Source organism: Camelina sativa, chromosome 17, assembly GCF_030686135.1.
Source record: "Camelina sativa cultivar CO46 ecotype springtype chromosome 17, ASM3068613v1".
In the NCBI taxonomy this organism is placed as follows: Eukaryota; Viridiplantae; Streptophyta; class Magnoliopsida; order Brassicales; family Brassicaceae; genus Camelina; species Camelina sativa.
Genome location: NC_141896.1, coordinates 38190790 through 38205347, shown reverse-complemented (window position 1 = coordinate 38205347; position 14558 = coordinate 38190790). Strand labels below are relative to the sequence as shown.

Genomic DNA, 14558 nt, shown 5'->3' with positions numbered 1-14558 from the left:
ATACACAGCCTATGATTGTTCGATGTGATAGTAAATCTGCAATTCACATTGCGACAAATCCGGTGTTTCATGAGCGGACGAAGCACATAGAGAATGATTGTCATTTTGTACGTGATGAGGTGGTCACAAGGAATATTGTGTTACAACATGTTCAAACGACTTATCAATTGGCTGACATTTTTACAAAACCAATCGGTCGTGAGGGTTTTTGGCGGTTTCGTCACAAGCTAGGCATCCATAACTTGTATGCTCCAGCTTGAGGGGGGGTATTGGAGTTAAGTGTAGATTCTGGTTGGTAAAGTATATTCGTATCTTATTCGTATCTTCCTTATACGTATCTTTGTTGTTATACTAGATAGATTTTCCTAGATTTCAGAGTTCAGTTTGGCTCTCTCGCTATATATATGTACTTGCTCATTTGTTGGATCAATAGACGAATTTCTTGGCTTCTGTATCTTCTTTAGATATGGATCATAACATCAATATACACTTCTCTTCATGTTCTTGTACACACAAATGTACCTTTTTCAAGCGGTTTTAGATCCATACCTCTTGACCCTTTCGTCGATCCACTCTCTCATATCCTTCAACACAATCTCAACGTTCTCGTCAGGCTCTCCTTGAATCAGCGAATGGTACATCCCTTCATAGATCTTCAACGTTTTATCAGTGCTCGATGCCCTCTCATATAGTAGCTTCGACGATGTAGGACATGATACTCCATCCGCTGTCCCGTGCGCCGTAAATACCGGAATAGTAACTCGCCCGAAGTTCTCCTGAACGTACTCGGTCTTCCTCAGCAACTCTCTCATTGTTCCCACTCTAGGCTTCCCTGTGTATCTGCAAAGCAAAATCCATACTTTTCAAACTTCTTATTGATCAAAACTTTGTCAAAACATTGATAAAATGTAAAAGTCTCAAAGTTTTGAGTACTTGATGACACCTTGATTATATCACAAAACTACTAATAAAGTCACTGCTTGCTACCAAGAAACAGTACCTTTGCGGGTTAGATGCGATGATCTTAAGCTTTACCGGATCCTTAATAGCCTTCCCCACAATCTTATTATCCGGCATTGCCGCCCACGTATCAGCCAAACCAAAGAGAAGACCGTAAGCAAAAAGGTGAGGCTTGCTTGGTTTCATATCCTCAGGGATAACAAAGAGAGGAGCCGTAAAGATCAATCCAGTCCAAGTATCAGGTTCGGATTGAAAATACATTAGAAGCGTCACAAGACCTCCCATAGACTCACCAAAGAGAAAAGCAGGAAGATTCTTATACGGATCACTAAAACGCACATGCTTGAAGAAAGCTAATGATGTTGCTGCAACTTTCTCCATATCACCTAAAGAACCACAAACCCAAAACCAAAAAAAAAAAAATCCAATCTTTAATCACCAAGATTCATAAAAATGTCTTGAGTAACCCTAAAGATAGTAAATTTAACTTATCAATTACAAAAAAAAAAACCCTAATTTTTCTTCAAAATTTCAAGTAATCTCTCTGTTTTTGCCTAAACATTAACACATTCAACTCTTCTTCCTAATTCTCTAACTTTTACATGCAATCTCAATTTCAGATTTCAAGTAACACATCAGTGCTTCCTCCTTAAGTCTCTAACTTGTCTATTGCACTTTGAGTTCCCAAAGAAATAAGAAAAAAAGATTTCAAAACAGAGTAGATGCAAATCCCTAACTCTCTGTTTTTGCCTAAACGTTAACAAATTCAAGTCTTGCTCCTAAATCCCAACTTCTACATGCAATTTCATCAATGCTTCCTCCTAAAGTCTCTAACTTGTATATCACAATTTGAGTTCCCAAAGATTCCAAAACAGAGTAAATATATAGAGAGCGAACCCATGTAGCAGCGGATCCCATCGGAACGGCCGTGACCAAGAAGATCGGCGGCGAAAACAGCGTAACCCCAAGTAGAGAAACTGATACAGATCTTCTGAAACATCCAGCTAGAATCAGATCCGTAGCCGTGAGACATGTACACAGTCCCTTTGATCTCACCGTCTAACGGTAAAAAGCTCTGAGTGAAGAGCTTGCCGTTGGGCGTTTCGAAGTATGATTTGGTGTTACGCAATCCTTGTGAAGTGTAGTATTCTTCCTCCGGCATGTCTCCCCAAAAGTTCGGTGGTGGTGGCGGAGGAGACGCCGGAGCTGAAGTCGCTTCTGACGGCATTGTTTTGACTGAAGACAGCTACTGCAAATAATACAATTTTCCAGTCCCTTCTTGGACACTCAATAAAAAAATACAATTTACTTGAAACAAATATGGCAAGCTCCCTGCTTCAGATGACATCGTTTTGATTTATTTTGAATTTAACATTTATTAATTACTAGGAATCCTTGGGAAATTTTTGGTATTTTAATCAACCCAATCAGAATCAGTAATGGTGGCTGTAAATTGATTTTTAATAAAACATATTTACAAATATATAGATGGAGTTATTGTCTTGGATCACAATCTATAATTATATTGCGGTAAAGTGTTTATGAGTGTTGGAAAGTATAGTTCGTGGTGTATGTATTGAGAAAATCAAGTAAAAAAACGAACTCAAGTTAAGAATCTCAAAAAAAAAAAAAAAAAAACAATTGAATACAAAAAGAAAGAAGTATTATATAAGTATGTGAACATCTTTACAAAAACAAGTCAAAAACTCATGACAATTTCGAGTAACAACGCATGCAATGTTGCTTTTTAAGGACTGTAAAATATTTTAAAAGTTGGTCATAATCAGGAAGCTTAGGATGAACGTGTTGAGTAGCTAATCTTGGTTGTTCTTCATCTTTTGCCTTCACGGCCTTAATCTGATTTACCATCTGTTCTTCATCAGGAAGCCCTGGTTGAACTAGTAGTTCTTCCTCTTCTTTTGCCTTTACGGCCTTAATCTGATTTTTCATCTGGTCGTAATCAGGATGATGAACGTCTTGATTAGTTACTGCCTTTTGTCTATCCTCTTGTCCTTCCTTCTTTGATGACCTTCTTCTTTTTTGATGAGTCCTTTTTTGCGTCTTGTAATACGTTATACTCTCCATGTCACAAAGCTCTTTCATTGATAGTAAAGACGATGATGATGATGATGATCTTCTTCTTTCTTCACTTCTTTCTTTGAATCTGTATACTCTTTGATCTTTTCCCACTTGAGCCTCTTCTATATAATCATCCTCCATTGATCTCTCTTCCTTTTTTATCTCTTCCTTTCTTATCTCTTCTTCAAAATCCGTGAGGCTGAATTTATAAACTCCGTCAGGTGATTGCTTATCCAAGCAAGCATTCAAAGCCATTAATCTCTTCTCTTCCTCTTCTTCTTTATCCACCTAAACACACACACAAGTCAAAAAAAAAAATTATGAAAAAAAAAAAAAAAAAAATCTAGTGATCAATAAAGAAGAAATATAACATTACCTGTTTGTCAGGTGTATATTCAAACCTGAATGCTTCTAAACGGTGACTAAACTCCATAGCTATTTCATCCAATCGTGATGATGATGGTGCTCTTCTGTCTTCTTCATTACTCTCTCTGAGTATTCTCTGAGCTTTTCCCACTTGAGCCTCTTCTATATAATCATCCTCCAATAATTTCTCTTCGTGTGGTGATTGCTTATCCGAACAACAATTCAAGTCCGAATCCATTGCTTTCTTCTCTTCCTTTTTATTCACCTAAAATACACATGCACACACAAGTCCAACAAAATTGAGATTCCAAGAAAAAACAATATCTAGTGATTTTTGATTATTACACCAATAACAAGTTAAATTATATTACCTGTTTATCAATCTCAGGTGTATATTGATGCTTCAATGCTTTTAAACTGTGAACTATTTCATCCAATAGAGTCTTTGCACCTTCCGATACCGAAGGTATCGAAAATATTTCTTTCATCTGTATTTTAAGGTTTGTGAATTGTTATCATTAATGCGGACAAAAAAAAAAGAAAAATAATAAAAAGAAAAAAAGAATGTAAAAAAGTTTGAGAAGGTTGAAACCTGGAGGTTAACAAGATTCCCAGGGCGGAGCTGAAGAGCAGTTGTTACATAGCTTTGACCGTAACGTTGAGAAAACAGCTCTTTAATGCTAACCAGTTCACGTAGTTCTTGTCCACAACTCGCGGAGGCAAAGACAAGACTCGAAACTGCTTCGTTAATCTTGTCATTAGACAATTTTCTACACGTTTATTATCGAATAATATATTAGTGTTTTTGTATTTCAAGAAAAGTAGAACCAAGAGAGAAATCAATTAAAATACGTATATTATAGAATTATATTATATGTAACCTGTGTTTTTTCATGTAGGGGATGTGATGGATGATGAATTTAGTGAACCGAAGCAACAATTCGTATACGATAACCGAGTTTTTGACGAGGACGAGTTGTTCGGTTCGACGGAGAGCATGTTTGAAGTCATTGAATCGGATGAAGATAACGATGTCTGAACGTAGATCTCTTGATAATGCCTGCTTCTTGCTTATGAGTAGCTTAAGACGACATTGAAGCTGTTGCAACAACTGTTCGCATGTGGAAGCTGCTCGCCATCGACGAGAGAACATTGAATCAAACATGATGAATCTAAGTTTGTGTTGTACGTGGCAGCTACTGAAGGATGACGGGGATTTATAGAAACGATAAGAAAGTGGCCATGGCTGTTTTATTTCCCACTCCTTATTTAGTTAGGCTTTCATCACCGATTAGGACTAGAATTGATAATGTAATTAAAATTACAACTATATTTTTATTGTTTTTTTTAACAATAATTGATTCGATTTACAATAGAGAAAATCTGTAGATTTGTTTTAGCCAAATTATACATCTTTCTTTTGTATGTTACTAGATAAATTATACATCTTTCTTTTAATTTCAGGAAATATATGACTTGAAAAGAAAGGTAAATATAATTTGCTTGTTTTAGCCTGATTAAATTTCTGTTACCTAAATTGTAGGTTTGTAGATTTGTTTTAACCAAATTATACATCTTCCAGGAAATATATAATTTGATGTACTATAGCCTTATTATGGGCGGCGTTGACAATATCCATTCTATTATAGAAAAATGTATATAATTATAAAATAATTGTGATTATATTTTTTCTAAATAAATCTTTTATTTGGATAATTCAACCTGATCCTAAATCTAATATTATCTCTATGAAAGTAAAAAAAAAAAAAAAAAAATGGTTTCCTGTCCGTATCATCATTCCAAGAAAAATCTGGCTGACCACTTTAAATTTTAAAAACACATAAATAAATTAAACAAAAACAAAGCAAATAAAAGGCACAAGATTTAGATTTAGGATCAGGTTCAATTATCCAAATAAAATATTTAATTTAAAAAAATATAATCACAAGATTAAACAAAAACAAAAGCACAAGATTGAGCAAGAAAAATATAAGATTGAACAAAAACAAAGCAACCGCTTCCTATATTATCTGAAAACAATTCTTTTGTGCCTTGTGGAGTACTGTCATATCGATTTAATTTCTTGTTACCTAAGAAACCGCTTCCTTGATTCATAAAGAATTTGTTTTCAGTTCCAGATAACTAAACACTTCAATGGATTCTTTAAACATTAATCATTGAGTTCATAAGACTTCAAATTCAATAAGACATCATTGGGTTCATTGGATTACTCTCAATTTACCTCGGTCCAAGTGATACTCTAGAAGTAGGAAAGAAGCTTAATTCAATAGAATCTTTTGAATACATCTCTTGATTCCCTTGTTTCCTGCTGGCAATTTCAGAGTCCAAACACTCTTTTAGGTCCATCACAACATGTGTCATTATTGGTCGACGGTTTGAGGTAGGGTTTACACAAGCCAAAGCCAACTCCACAATCTTCCACACGCCGTTTGTATCGAATTCTCCCATCAGTTTCGAATCACTAATATTCCTTAATTATGTCCCCTTCCATGAGCATGAATCCAACCCATTCTGTAATATGCGCTTTCACCCGGTTTAAACCAATCACAGGCTGGTTTGTGATGATTTCTAATAAAACTACCCCAAAGCTATACACATCAGTCTTCTCACTTAGTAATTTTGCTCTATAGTACCTGAAAAAAAGATTAACTATAGATATTACATTTTATATTTTATTATAAGTAAGATAATTGATTGCCATGTATTCGTAAATCGAAGCCAAGTTATCTCCATCATCACAGTAACCCACAAGTCCCACCAAATTTCTGATTCACATGTTACCTCAGCTCTGAAATGTTTATAATCTTGATCAGCTGATGAATGAAAGAGAATTTTTACAGCTACTTAGTGTAACAAAAACACTCTTGGATTTTTACAACTATGCAACAAAAACACTCTTGGATATTCATATCAAAAAAAAAACAAAACCACTCTCTTGGATTTGGTTTTGAATTGTAATTAGCAATGACATTGAAACTCACTTCATATTGTCGACATATCAAACTTATGAGATGAAGAGCCTTCGACCTTATTTATTTCGTGACGAATCCATTCGACTTAGATAGTAACGATTTAGGTTATATGAGATTTGAGAACTCATAAGGTAGTAGTTTAGTTGGGCCTGTATTTGTTGATGTGAATGCATTGAGATTCTTTTTATTAGAAGTAGATATTCACATTTTCATTTAGGCTTTTTTATTTTATTTTTTATTTAATCTTCCATTTACGTTTTCTTTTTTGACATTATTGGGTGGCACACGTGTAAGTGATGATGAAATTCTTTTAACATTATTTTATTATACATTTTTCCAACATTATTATTTTCTTATACATTAACCACAACCAATAATTTAACAAAAGAAGTGTACCTCATATGTAGGTTAAATCCAGGATATAGGAAAAGAATGAATGATATAGATAAGATTTCTATAATCCATGATATAGATAAATTATCACATCACAAAAGTCATGCTTCTTGAACTTGGATTACAACACAAGACAACAAAACCAGTCGGATCGACGATATGGGATCATAACATCAATATACATATTTATCTTTCATGTTCTTGTAACACAATAATGAAACGGTTTGTTCAAGCGGTTTTTAATCCATACCTCTTAACCCTTTCATCAATCCATTCTCTCATATCTTTCAGCACAATCTCAGCGTTCTCGTCCGTCTCTCCTTGAATCAGCGAATGGTACATCCCTTCATAGATCTTCAATGTTTTATCAGCGCTCGATGCCTTTTCGTATAGTAGCTTCGACGATGTAGGACATGTTACTCCATCCGAGGTTCCGTGCGCCGTAAACACCGGAATAGTTACACGCCCGAAATTATCCTGAACGTACTCGGTCTTCCTCAGTAACTCTCTCATTGTTCCCACTCTAGGCGGCCCTGTGTATCTGCAAAAGCAAAACATTATATTATTGTAAAGCTAATGATAATCGTAAACGGTTGCTTCCAAGAAGTAGTTTTATAGTACCTTCGCGGGTTAGCTGCGATGATCTTAAGCTTTTCGGGGTCCTTGACAGACATCCCAACCATTTTCTTATCGGGCATTGCGGCCCACGTATCAGCTAACCCAAAGAGGAGACCGTAAGCGAAAAGGTGAGGCTTGCTTGGTTTCATATCCTCAGGGATAACAAAGAGAGGAGCCGAGAAGATCAAACCGGTCCAAGTACCAGGCTCCGACTGAAAATACATGAGAATTGTCACAAGACCTCCCATAGACTCACCAAAGAAGAAAGCCGGAAGATCCTTATACGGATCACTACAACGAACATGCTTAAAGAAAGCCAACGATGCTCCTGCAACTTTATCCATATCACCTAAAGAACCACAAAACAAACACAATACTTAAATCTACCAAAACAGATTGATCAAAATGATTTCAAAACAGAGTTGTATATAGCTAGAGCGAACCCATGTAGCAGCGGATGCCATCAGAACGGCCATGACCGAGAATATCTGCGGCGAAAGCAGCGTAACCCCAACTACAAAAACGCATGCATATCTTCTGGAACATCCAGCCCGTATCGGATCCGTAGCCGTGGGACATATACACAGTCCCTTTGATCTTACCATCCAACGGTAAAAAGCTCTGAGTGAAGAGCTTGCCGTTGGGTGTTTCGAAGTATGATTTGGTGTTACGTACCCCTTGTGATGTGTAGTACTCTTCCTCCGGCATGTCTCCCCAAAAGTTCGGTGGCGGTGGCGGAGGAGTTGCCGGAGCTGAATTCATCGTTTTTATCGTTTTTTTTTTTGGTTTTTGTTTTGTTTTTATTTTGAGTTTGGTTTGTGGAGATGAGCTACTCATGAGTTTTGTACTTTGTATATATACAGCCTATTGAACAAAATTAACTAAAAGAAAAATATAATTTATTTATTTAGATCTTTTTTTTCTTCTTTTGGGGATAAAGTGTATTTTAAATAATGCTTTAATAGTATAATATCAGTGATCAAGTTTATGTAAGTAGTGTATAGAACAATGTTCTAAACATTAGCCGTTCAGAGTTAAGACAACCAAAACCACTTATATTTAACATTATACTTTAATCTACATTAACTAAATATTAAAGAAACACAATTGCAATAAACAAATATACAATTGGCGAATATAATATATCTATATTTTTTTTTTTGTTAAAGGATCTATATATATTTTATATGGAAGAAAATCTTCACTCTCTATATTTACTTCTATATAAATAGTCATATTCAAACTTTCAATCTATTTTATAGGAATCCTTTTTCAGTATATCTAAGAATTCAACAACAAAATTTCATGCATGAATTTGAATTCGTTATCATAAAGAATTATTTATTTATTTTTTAGACAAACTTTTTTTTTTGTTATTTATTTCGCAGTGTTGTTGATTTTTTTTTAACATAATAATAATTGAATGACTATATTTGTTATTACAAAAGAAAATTGTTCATCGTTGCGTAGGTGTTATCATCTTGTCATTATGAACTAAAAATAGGATGTGATTTAGATAACCAAGATATAGAATTGATAAGGACGTAATCGTTTTTCTCGCTTTCATTCTTCACCAACCGCGATTTTTTGGGGTTGGTGGTGGGGTCGTTCAGAGTTGGTGCAAGAGTTGGTGGAATCATCCTATTCGGTTCATGACAGATTAAGTCACTTTTTCACCAACCCCGGTTCGGTTCGTTCGTTTTCTTACCTACCCCGTCGGTCCGGTATAATTTAGCTATCTTCCGTATCCAGTCTTATTGAAAGAAGTGATGAATGGGCATTGCTTAAAAAACTAGACGGCCTCATTGTTGATATCGGCCCATTCATATAACAAGTCTCTTCTTAGTCAAAAACGAATATATTCATAATCTTATGACCAAAAAAAATCCAAAATGCATATTGTACTAACTTACAATTATATTTGCAATAATTGAGAATTTAAAAGTGTTTTTAGTAAAATGCAGCGGAAGCTGCAGAACAATCAAAGAGGAGGAACACAAAATCATGATGATTGATAGAAAGATAAATTAATTTGATACGCGTAAGGATATGTATAATGTAATTTATAAGAAGGGATGACTCAAATATTATACATTATTATGTAGTATCCTCGTATTGTATTGTATTGTATTGACATGCGACATTTGAAAACGTACATGAATCGGTGTGTACCATTTTATTCCCATTGTTGCCGCAGTAACATGCATGGGAACACCATTATTATAATTATTGACTTATTATTCTATTAGTAATAGTATATATATATTTTTTGTTATAATAAGAATTTTCGTTTACTTTTTGATATATAAAGATTCTTGTAATTATCTAGTCATAAACAATATCTTGAATTTGCTCTGCCAGATCATTGTTTCATACTTATTGCATCTCAATTATCTGTACACAGGACACATCCATAGTTTCTAGCTTAAAAAAAAAAAAAGCTTTTTCGTGTCTTACACTTAAAAAATTACAATAAATTTTTTTTTTGATGTTTCTTGTTTCTAAAAAACAAAAAATAGAAAAAATAACATTCAAGATTTAATAAATTACGACATCCCTATTTGTTTTTTTTTTTTTTTGAAATAGTATAAGCGAATTAAATTGACCTAAGGGGGAAACAAAGACAGAAGAAAATGGCTGGAAGAATATGCGAGTAAACCTAACGTTCACATGCTTCTATGTGTCACTCTTCCTCCAACACACTTTATCATTTCTTTGTCTTTGCTGTCTTTTGGTCCATTAATCATTTAATATTTCCCCACTCATTTAATTACTTTATCTTATACAACTCATTACTATATTTTATGTTCCAATTTTTTTTGTTAATAATACATCAAACCGTTACAAGTTAAAAATCTATCTATACATATTTTCCTAAAAAGCTATAACGTTTTGTTTGAATTTGAAAAGAGAGAGAGAATGGTGGTCAAGTTGCATTGATTTAGCCACCGCCGGATTTGGTTTGAGAAAAGGTCGGCCGGGATCATATAAATGGCGGCGTGGAAGTCGTGGATTGTGGCGGAGAAAGCACGGAGATGTGTACGGACAGTGTTCTTTGTGGCAGCAATGATGGCGTCTCTGTTAGCTTCGTCTTTGCCGGTTCTGATCACGGTGGCTGATGTGGTTGTTCCTTGTCTCATCGTCTCTAGCATCACGTGCCTCACTTGCCACTCCACTGCAGAACAACTTCGTCTATATAGTTTCAAGAGCTCTCTCATTGATGTACCACTCATCTCCTTCCTTAGATCTCTCGTCATTATCTGTACGTATTACTCCAAACACAAATGTTTTGATATATATATATATATATATATATATATATATGTGGTTTCTTGATTTAATATTAAGCTTCCATATTGATGATGAAACAGGTCTGTATTGGGTTTGTGAAGACACAAGATTAGCTTATGGTATTTATCTTGAAACTGTGATGTTATCTTCCTTTGGAGGGATACTTCTTGTTTTGGTTAAAACTTGTGTTTTCACTGTAAATTCTCATCTTGAGGCTAAGGTCTACAACCTCAAGATCTCATGGGGAATGCCACTTTTGCTACTATCCTCTGCTGTTTTTGGTCTAGCTCATGTCGTGGTAGCTTATCGAACGAGCTGTGGAGCGAGAAGGAAGCTAATGTACCACAAAATTGACCAAGAAGCTGTAAAAATACTACTACTCTCTTGTTTTTTTCACTTGTTAGTTTGAGTTTTTTGTGGTTGGAGCTCAACTCTTTTCTCTATGGTGTATTTGCAGGTTCTCTCATGTAAATCTGGTTTCTCAGGTTACAAGAAGGCTCATCGTCAATCTTTCACTCGATCAAACTGCAAACTCTTAAACTATGCCGGTGAATTCAGACAAAACTCTTTCAGGGGAACATCTTTGGACAAAGAGGAGCTGCAACCAAGACTGCTTGCAAATGCAGACAGTTTATTCATCAAGATCCAAGGCTTAACTGTCCATTACAAGCAGTGTACTTCACAGTATATTCCTCCTCATACTCCCTCCGTTACCGTAAATGGTTCTGCAGTGGACATGAATGCGAGTAGGCTGAGAGTACTAGACAAGCAGATGTCAAACTTAACCTCCCATACTCAGAGCAGTCATTTGCATCGAAGCTACACTATTCAGCCTGATAGATCATCGTTATATGATCCTCTGTTAGCCAGTTACCAAACCACACCCATTAGCGTGTTTAATAAGGATGATATAAATCAAATGGATTCTATAGGTTTGGAGGGAAATGAAGATGTTGGTATAGTTCTAGTCCATGGATTTGGAGGTGGAGTCTTCTCATGGAGACATGTAATGGGAAATTTGTCTCATCAGCTTGGCTGCAGAGTTGTTGCATATGACCGGCCTGGTTGGGGATTGACCTCTAGGCTTATCCGGAAAGATTGGGAGAAGAGAAACCTAGCAAACCCTTATAACCTCGAAAGCCAGGTTGGTTTCTTTAAATATGTATAACAGTTGAATATGTTCTGTATACGTTGTGAAAGCTTCTTCATCTCCCATCTCTTTTGACATATTTGATTCACAGGTTGATCTACTACTTTCTTTTTGCTCCGAGATGGGATTTTCTTCGGTGGTACTCGTTGGCCACGACGATGGTGGGTTGCTTGCTCTCAAGGCCGCAGAAAAGATACAAGCATCTACCTTAAAATGCAATGTAAGAAACAGATCATTTAGAAGCTTATGACTTTGGTACGTTATTGCCCCTGACTATACCCTTGTTTGCTTACAGATCATAATCAAAGGGGTGGTTTTGATAAACGTTAGCTTATCAAGAGAAGTAGTTCCTGCTTTTGCAAGGATACTTCTTCATACTTCACTAAGGAAGAAGCACTTGGTCCGTCCTTTATTGCGAACCGAGATAACCCAATTGGTGAACCGACGTGCATGGTGTAACACCACCAAGCTAACCACTGATGTCACAATGCTCTACAAGGTAATAACTAAGTCTCACACTTTATAGCCATCCGTAAAGCTACCTTTACCTAATGCCTTTCTTGTGGGGTTAAACATTTCAGGCTCCTCTATGTTTAGAAGCTTGGGATGAAGCACTCAATGAGATAAGCAAGTTATCATATGAGATGATACTTTCACCTCAAAATGCATCAGCTCTGTTGAAATCCATGGGAGATCTTCCAATTCTAGTTGTTGCTGGGGCTGAAGATGCTCTTGTTCCTCTAAAATCCTCAAAAGCTTTGGCTTCGAAGCTCACCAATTCTGTAAGTTTAATATTCTCTCAACAAAGAATTTCATAACTTGGTTTTGCTATCCTGAATCTAAAGTCTTATCTATTTGTGTTTGTATGTGCGCACAGAGACTAGTAGAGATCTCTAGTTGCGGCCATCTGCCACATGAGGAGTGTCCTACAACACTTGTTTCCGCTCTCGGTTCCTTCATTTGCAGACTGATACCCAAACTACCAAACTCCTAAAACAACATAAAATAAAACCATACCAAGCCACAAAAAACCATCCCAAAGAAAAGAGTTTGATGAAACAACGTCTGCAAGATATCATCAATATCTCTCTACAGAAGAATATGACTTTTTCGTGGTTCATTCTTAAAGGATCAAAACTCCAACCAGAATTGCTACAAAGAACCTTACTTCGGATCCTTTTATCTGCACAAAAGTTGGAGCTATGGCATTCAACTAGGCCAAGTGTATATTATTATCAGCCCAACTTTCTCAAACACAACCTGTCTTTCTCTCATGAATAATGTATATATGATTCCTGTTCAGAGAAAATACAAATCCTTACCAATTAATCTGTCATGCCTTCTCTGGTGATGAACTGTTACTTTGATACAAACAAACCAGTCAGAAATGGTTTTTTAGAGAATCATTCGAATACATGTTTAAAGATAGATAAATCGACTCAAGAAGTCTCTAACACAAAAGGTACGCCGATTGAACAATAAAGCAAACCATCCTAAAAAGAGCTCTCTAGCGTCTTTATCAAACACGACTCTCGGAATTACTTAAGAAACAGAAAGGGGGAAAGCATGACAAATGCGGTAACTAAAAAAACATCATCTCTATTCCTTGGCGGATTTGTTGATGAGAGACTTGTGGATGTGAGGGATAACTCCACCACCAGCAATAGTTCCTTTGATGAGGGTATCAAGCTCTTCATCTCCACGAATCGCAAGCTGCAAGTGCCTTGGCGAGATACGTTTCACCTTGAGATCCTTGCTCGCGTTACCAGCCAACTCCAAAACCTCTGCAGTCAGATACTCCAGTATTGCTGCTGTGTAAACAGCTGCAGTTGCTCCAACCCTTCCATGAGCTGTTGACCTAGTCTTCAACAGACGATGCACCCTTCCCACCGGGAACTACACAAAGTAAACCAAAATTAGCCACAAAATGAGATTAAACTAAAATACTAACTGTAATGTCTATGAGAGCCACAAACATCAAACAGTATAATGAATTTACGAATGAGAAACCTCAAGAGCTTCAACAACAATACTGGTACAAGGAAACCACACATTGATGAACCAAATTAAGCTATTTGTTGCAGCTACGAGCTCAAAATGACCAAATCAGGGAGAATCAAAAGATCGGGGTCGATATCAACCACAAAAGCTCAACGAAGCAAATCTCCAACAGATTAGACAATAGAATACCAAATCTCGCATCTCAATGTCACTATTTCATAACTAAGGTATATCTAGCTCAGAGATTAATAGATTAATCGATCCAACACTTTCAAAACGCGATCTACTCATCGTTACCAGTTCGAATTCAAAGGAAACACACACTAATTACGGAGAAGAGAGAGTGATGGAATACCTGTAGACCAGCTCGAGAAGAACGAGTGATAGGTTTCTTCTTATCCTTATCCTTGTCGCTGCCGCTGGGTTTCCCCATAATCAAACCCTTAGCACCTTTCCCCGACATTTTCCCGCCAAAAGTCTCACAGTAAAAACGCTTCGCAGATAAGGAGATTTAGATCGCACCAGGATGAAGAAGAAGATGAAAGAGAGAGAGAGAGAGCTCGCGAAACAAAGTCGATTGATATTTCCCAAGAGAGAGAGAGAAAAAGAAGTCGGTTTATGTTGACCATTCTACCCTTCTCCCCCAAACCTAATTACACTCCACCACCGCGAAAACAAAAAGCCCAAGCCCAATGTAAAGTCAAGAT

The 14558-nt window shown here is 36.2% G+C and overlaps 4 protein-coding genes across 5 annotated transcripts; 1 reads left to right on the top strand and 3 right to left on the bottom strand.

Moving 5' to 3' along the window:
• Window positions 1-417: 417 nt before the first annotated feature.
• On the bottom strand, window positions 418-2404 carry LOC104758602 (caffeoylshikimate esterase). The gene is made up of 3 exons (XM_010481495.3): window positions 1858-2404; window positions 1001-1346; window positions 418-840 (listed from the first exon to the last, which is right to left on the bottom strand). The coding sequence occupies exons 1-3, from the start codon at window positions 2186-2188 to the stop codon at window positions 528-530; spliced, it is 990 nt and encodes a 329-aa protein (XP_010479797.1). The 5' UTR covers window positions 2189-2404; the 3' UTR covers window positions 418-527.
• Window positions 2405-6820: 4416 nt separating this feature from the next.
• Window positions 6821-8439, bottom strand: LOC104758599 (caffeoylshikimate esterase). Its single transcript, XM_010481494.2, has 3 exons — window positions 7853-8439; window positions 7413-7758; window positions 6821-7332 (listed from the first exon to the last, which is right to left on the bottom strand). Exons 1-3 carry the CDS (start codon window positions 8244-8246, stop codon window positions 7020-7022), a joined length of 1053 nt encoding a protein of 350 aa, XP_010479796.2. The 5' UTR covers window positions 8247-8439; the 3' UTR covers window positions 6821-7019.
• Window positions 8440-10110: 1671 nt separating this feature from the next.
• LOC104758597 (uncharacterized) lies at window positions 10111-13179 on the top strand. 2 transcript variants are annotated; one of them, XM_087496031.1, is made up of 8 exons: window positions 10192-10671; window positions 10781-10819; window positions 10915-11064; window positions 11158-11844; window positions 11942-12070; window positions 12146-12349; window positions 12432-12632; window positions 12728-13179. In XM_087496031.1, exons 2-8 carry the CDS (start codon window positions 10817-10819, stop codon window positions 12842-12844), a joined length of 1491 nt encoding a protein of 496 aa, XP_087352157.1. In that variant the 5' UTR covers window positions 10192-10671; window positions 10781-10816; the 3' UTR covers window positions 12845-13179. The 2 variants fall into 2 exon arrangements, with proteins under 2 accessions (XP_010479793.1, XP_087352157.1); XM_010481491.3 differs by having other exon boundaries at window positions 10111-10671; window positions 10781-11064.
• A 33-nt stretch (window positions 13180-13212) lies between these two features.
• Window positions 13213-14463, bottom strand: LOC104758598 (putative histone H2A variant 3). The gene is made up of 2 exons (XM_010481493.2): window positions 14207-14463; window positions 13213-13746 (listed from the first exon to the last, which is right to left on the bottom strand). The coding sequence occupies exons 1-2, from the start codon at window positions 14312-14314 to the stop codon at window positions 13450-13452; spliced, it is 405 nt and encodes a 134-aa protein (XP_010479795.1). The 5' UTR covers window positions 14315-14463; the 3' UTR covers window positions 13213-13449.
• Window positions 14464-14558: the final 95 nt, after the last annotated feature.

Coding starts and splice junctions, on each gene's coding strand:
- LOC104758602 (XM_010481495.3), bottom strand. CDS start 2,188: ATGCCGTCAGAAGCGACTTCAGCTCCGGCGTCTCCTCCGCCACCACCA. Junction 1,347..1,857: donor TGGGATCCGCTGCTACATGG/GTTCGCTCTCTA, acceptor GTGGTTCTTTAG/GTGATATGGAGAAAGTTGCA. Junction 841..1,000: donor ATCGCATCTAACCCGCAAAG/GTACTGTTTCTT, acceptor TTTGCTTTGCAG/ATACACAGGGAAGCCTAGAG.
- LOC104758599 (XM_010481494.2), bottom strand. CDS start 8,246: ATGAGTAGCTCATCTCCACAAACCAAACTCAAAATAAAAACAAAACAA. Junction 7,759..7,852: donor TGGCATCCGCTGCTACATGG/GTTCGCTCTAGC, acceptor GTGGTTCTTTAG/GTGATATGGATAAAGTTGCA. Junction 7,333..7,412: donor ATCGCAGCTAACCCGCGAAG/GTACTATAAAAC, acceptor TTGCTTTTGCAG/ATACACAGGGCCGCCTAGAG.
- LOC104758597 (XM_010481491.3), top strand. CDS start 10,401: ATGGCGGCGTGGAAGTCGTGGATTGTGGCGGAGAAAGCACGGAGATGT. Junction 11,065..11,157: donor ACAAAATTGACCAAGAAGCT/GTAAAAATACTA, acceptor GTGTATTTGCAG/GTTCTCTCATGTAAATCTGG. Junction 12,633..12,727: donor CTTCGAAGCTCACCAATTCT/GTAAGTTTAATA, acceptor ATGTGCGCACAG/AGACTAGTAGAGATCTCTAG.
- LOC104758598 (XM_010481493.2), bottom strand. CDS start 14,314: ATGTCGGGGAAAGGTGCTAAGGGTTTGATTATGGGGAAACCCAGCGGC. Junction 13,747..14,206: donor CTTCTCGAGCTGGTCTACAG/GTATTCCATCAC, acceptor TACTTTGTGTAG/TTCCCGGTGGGAAGGGTGCA.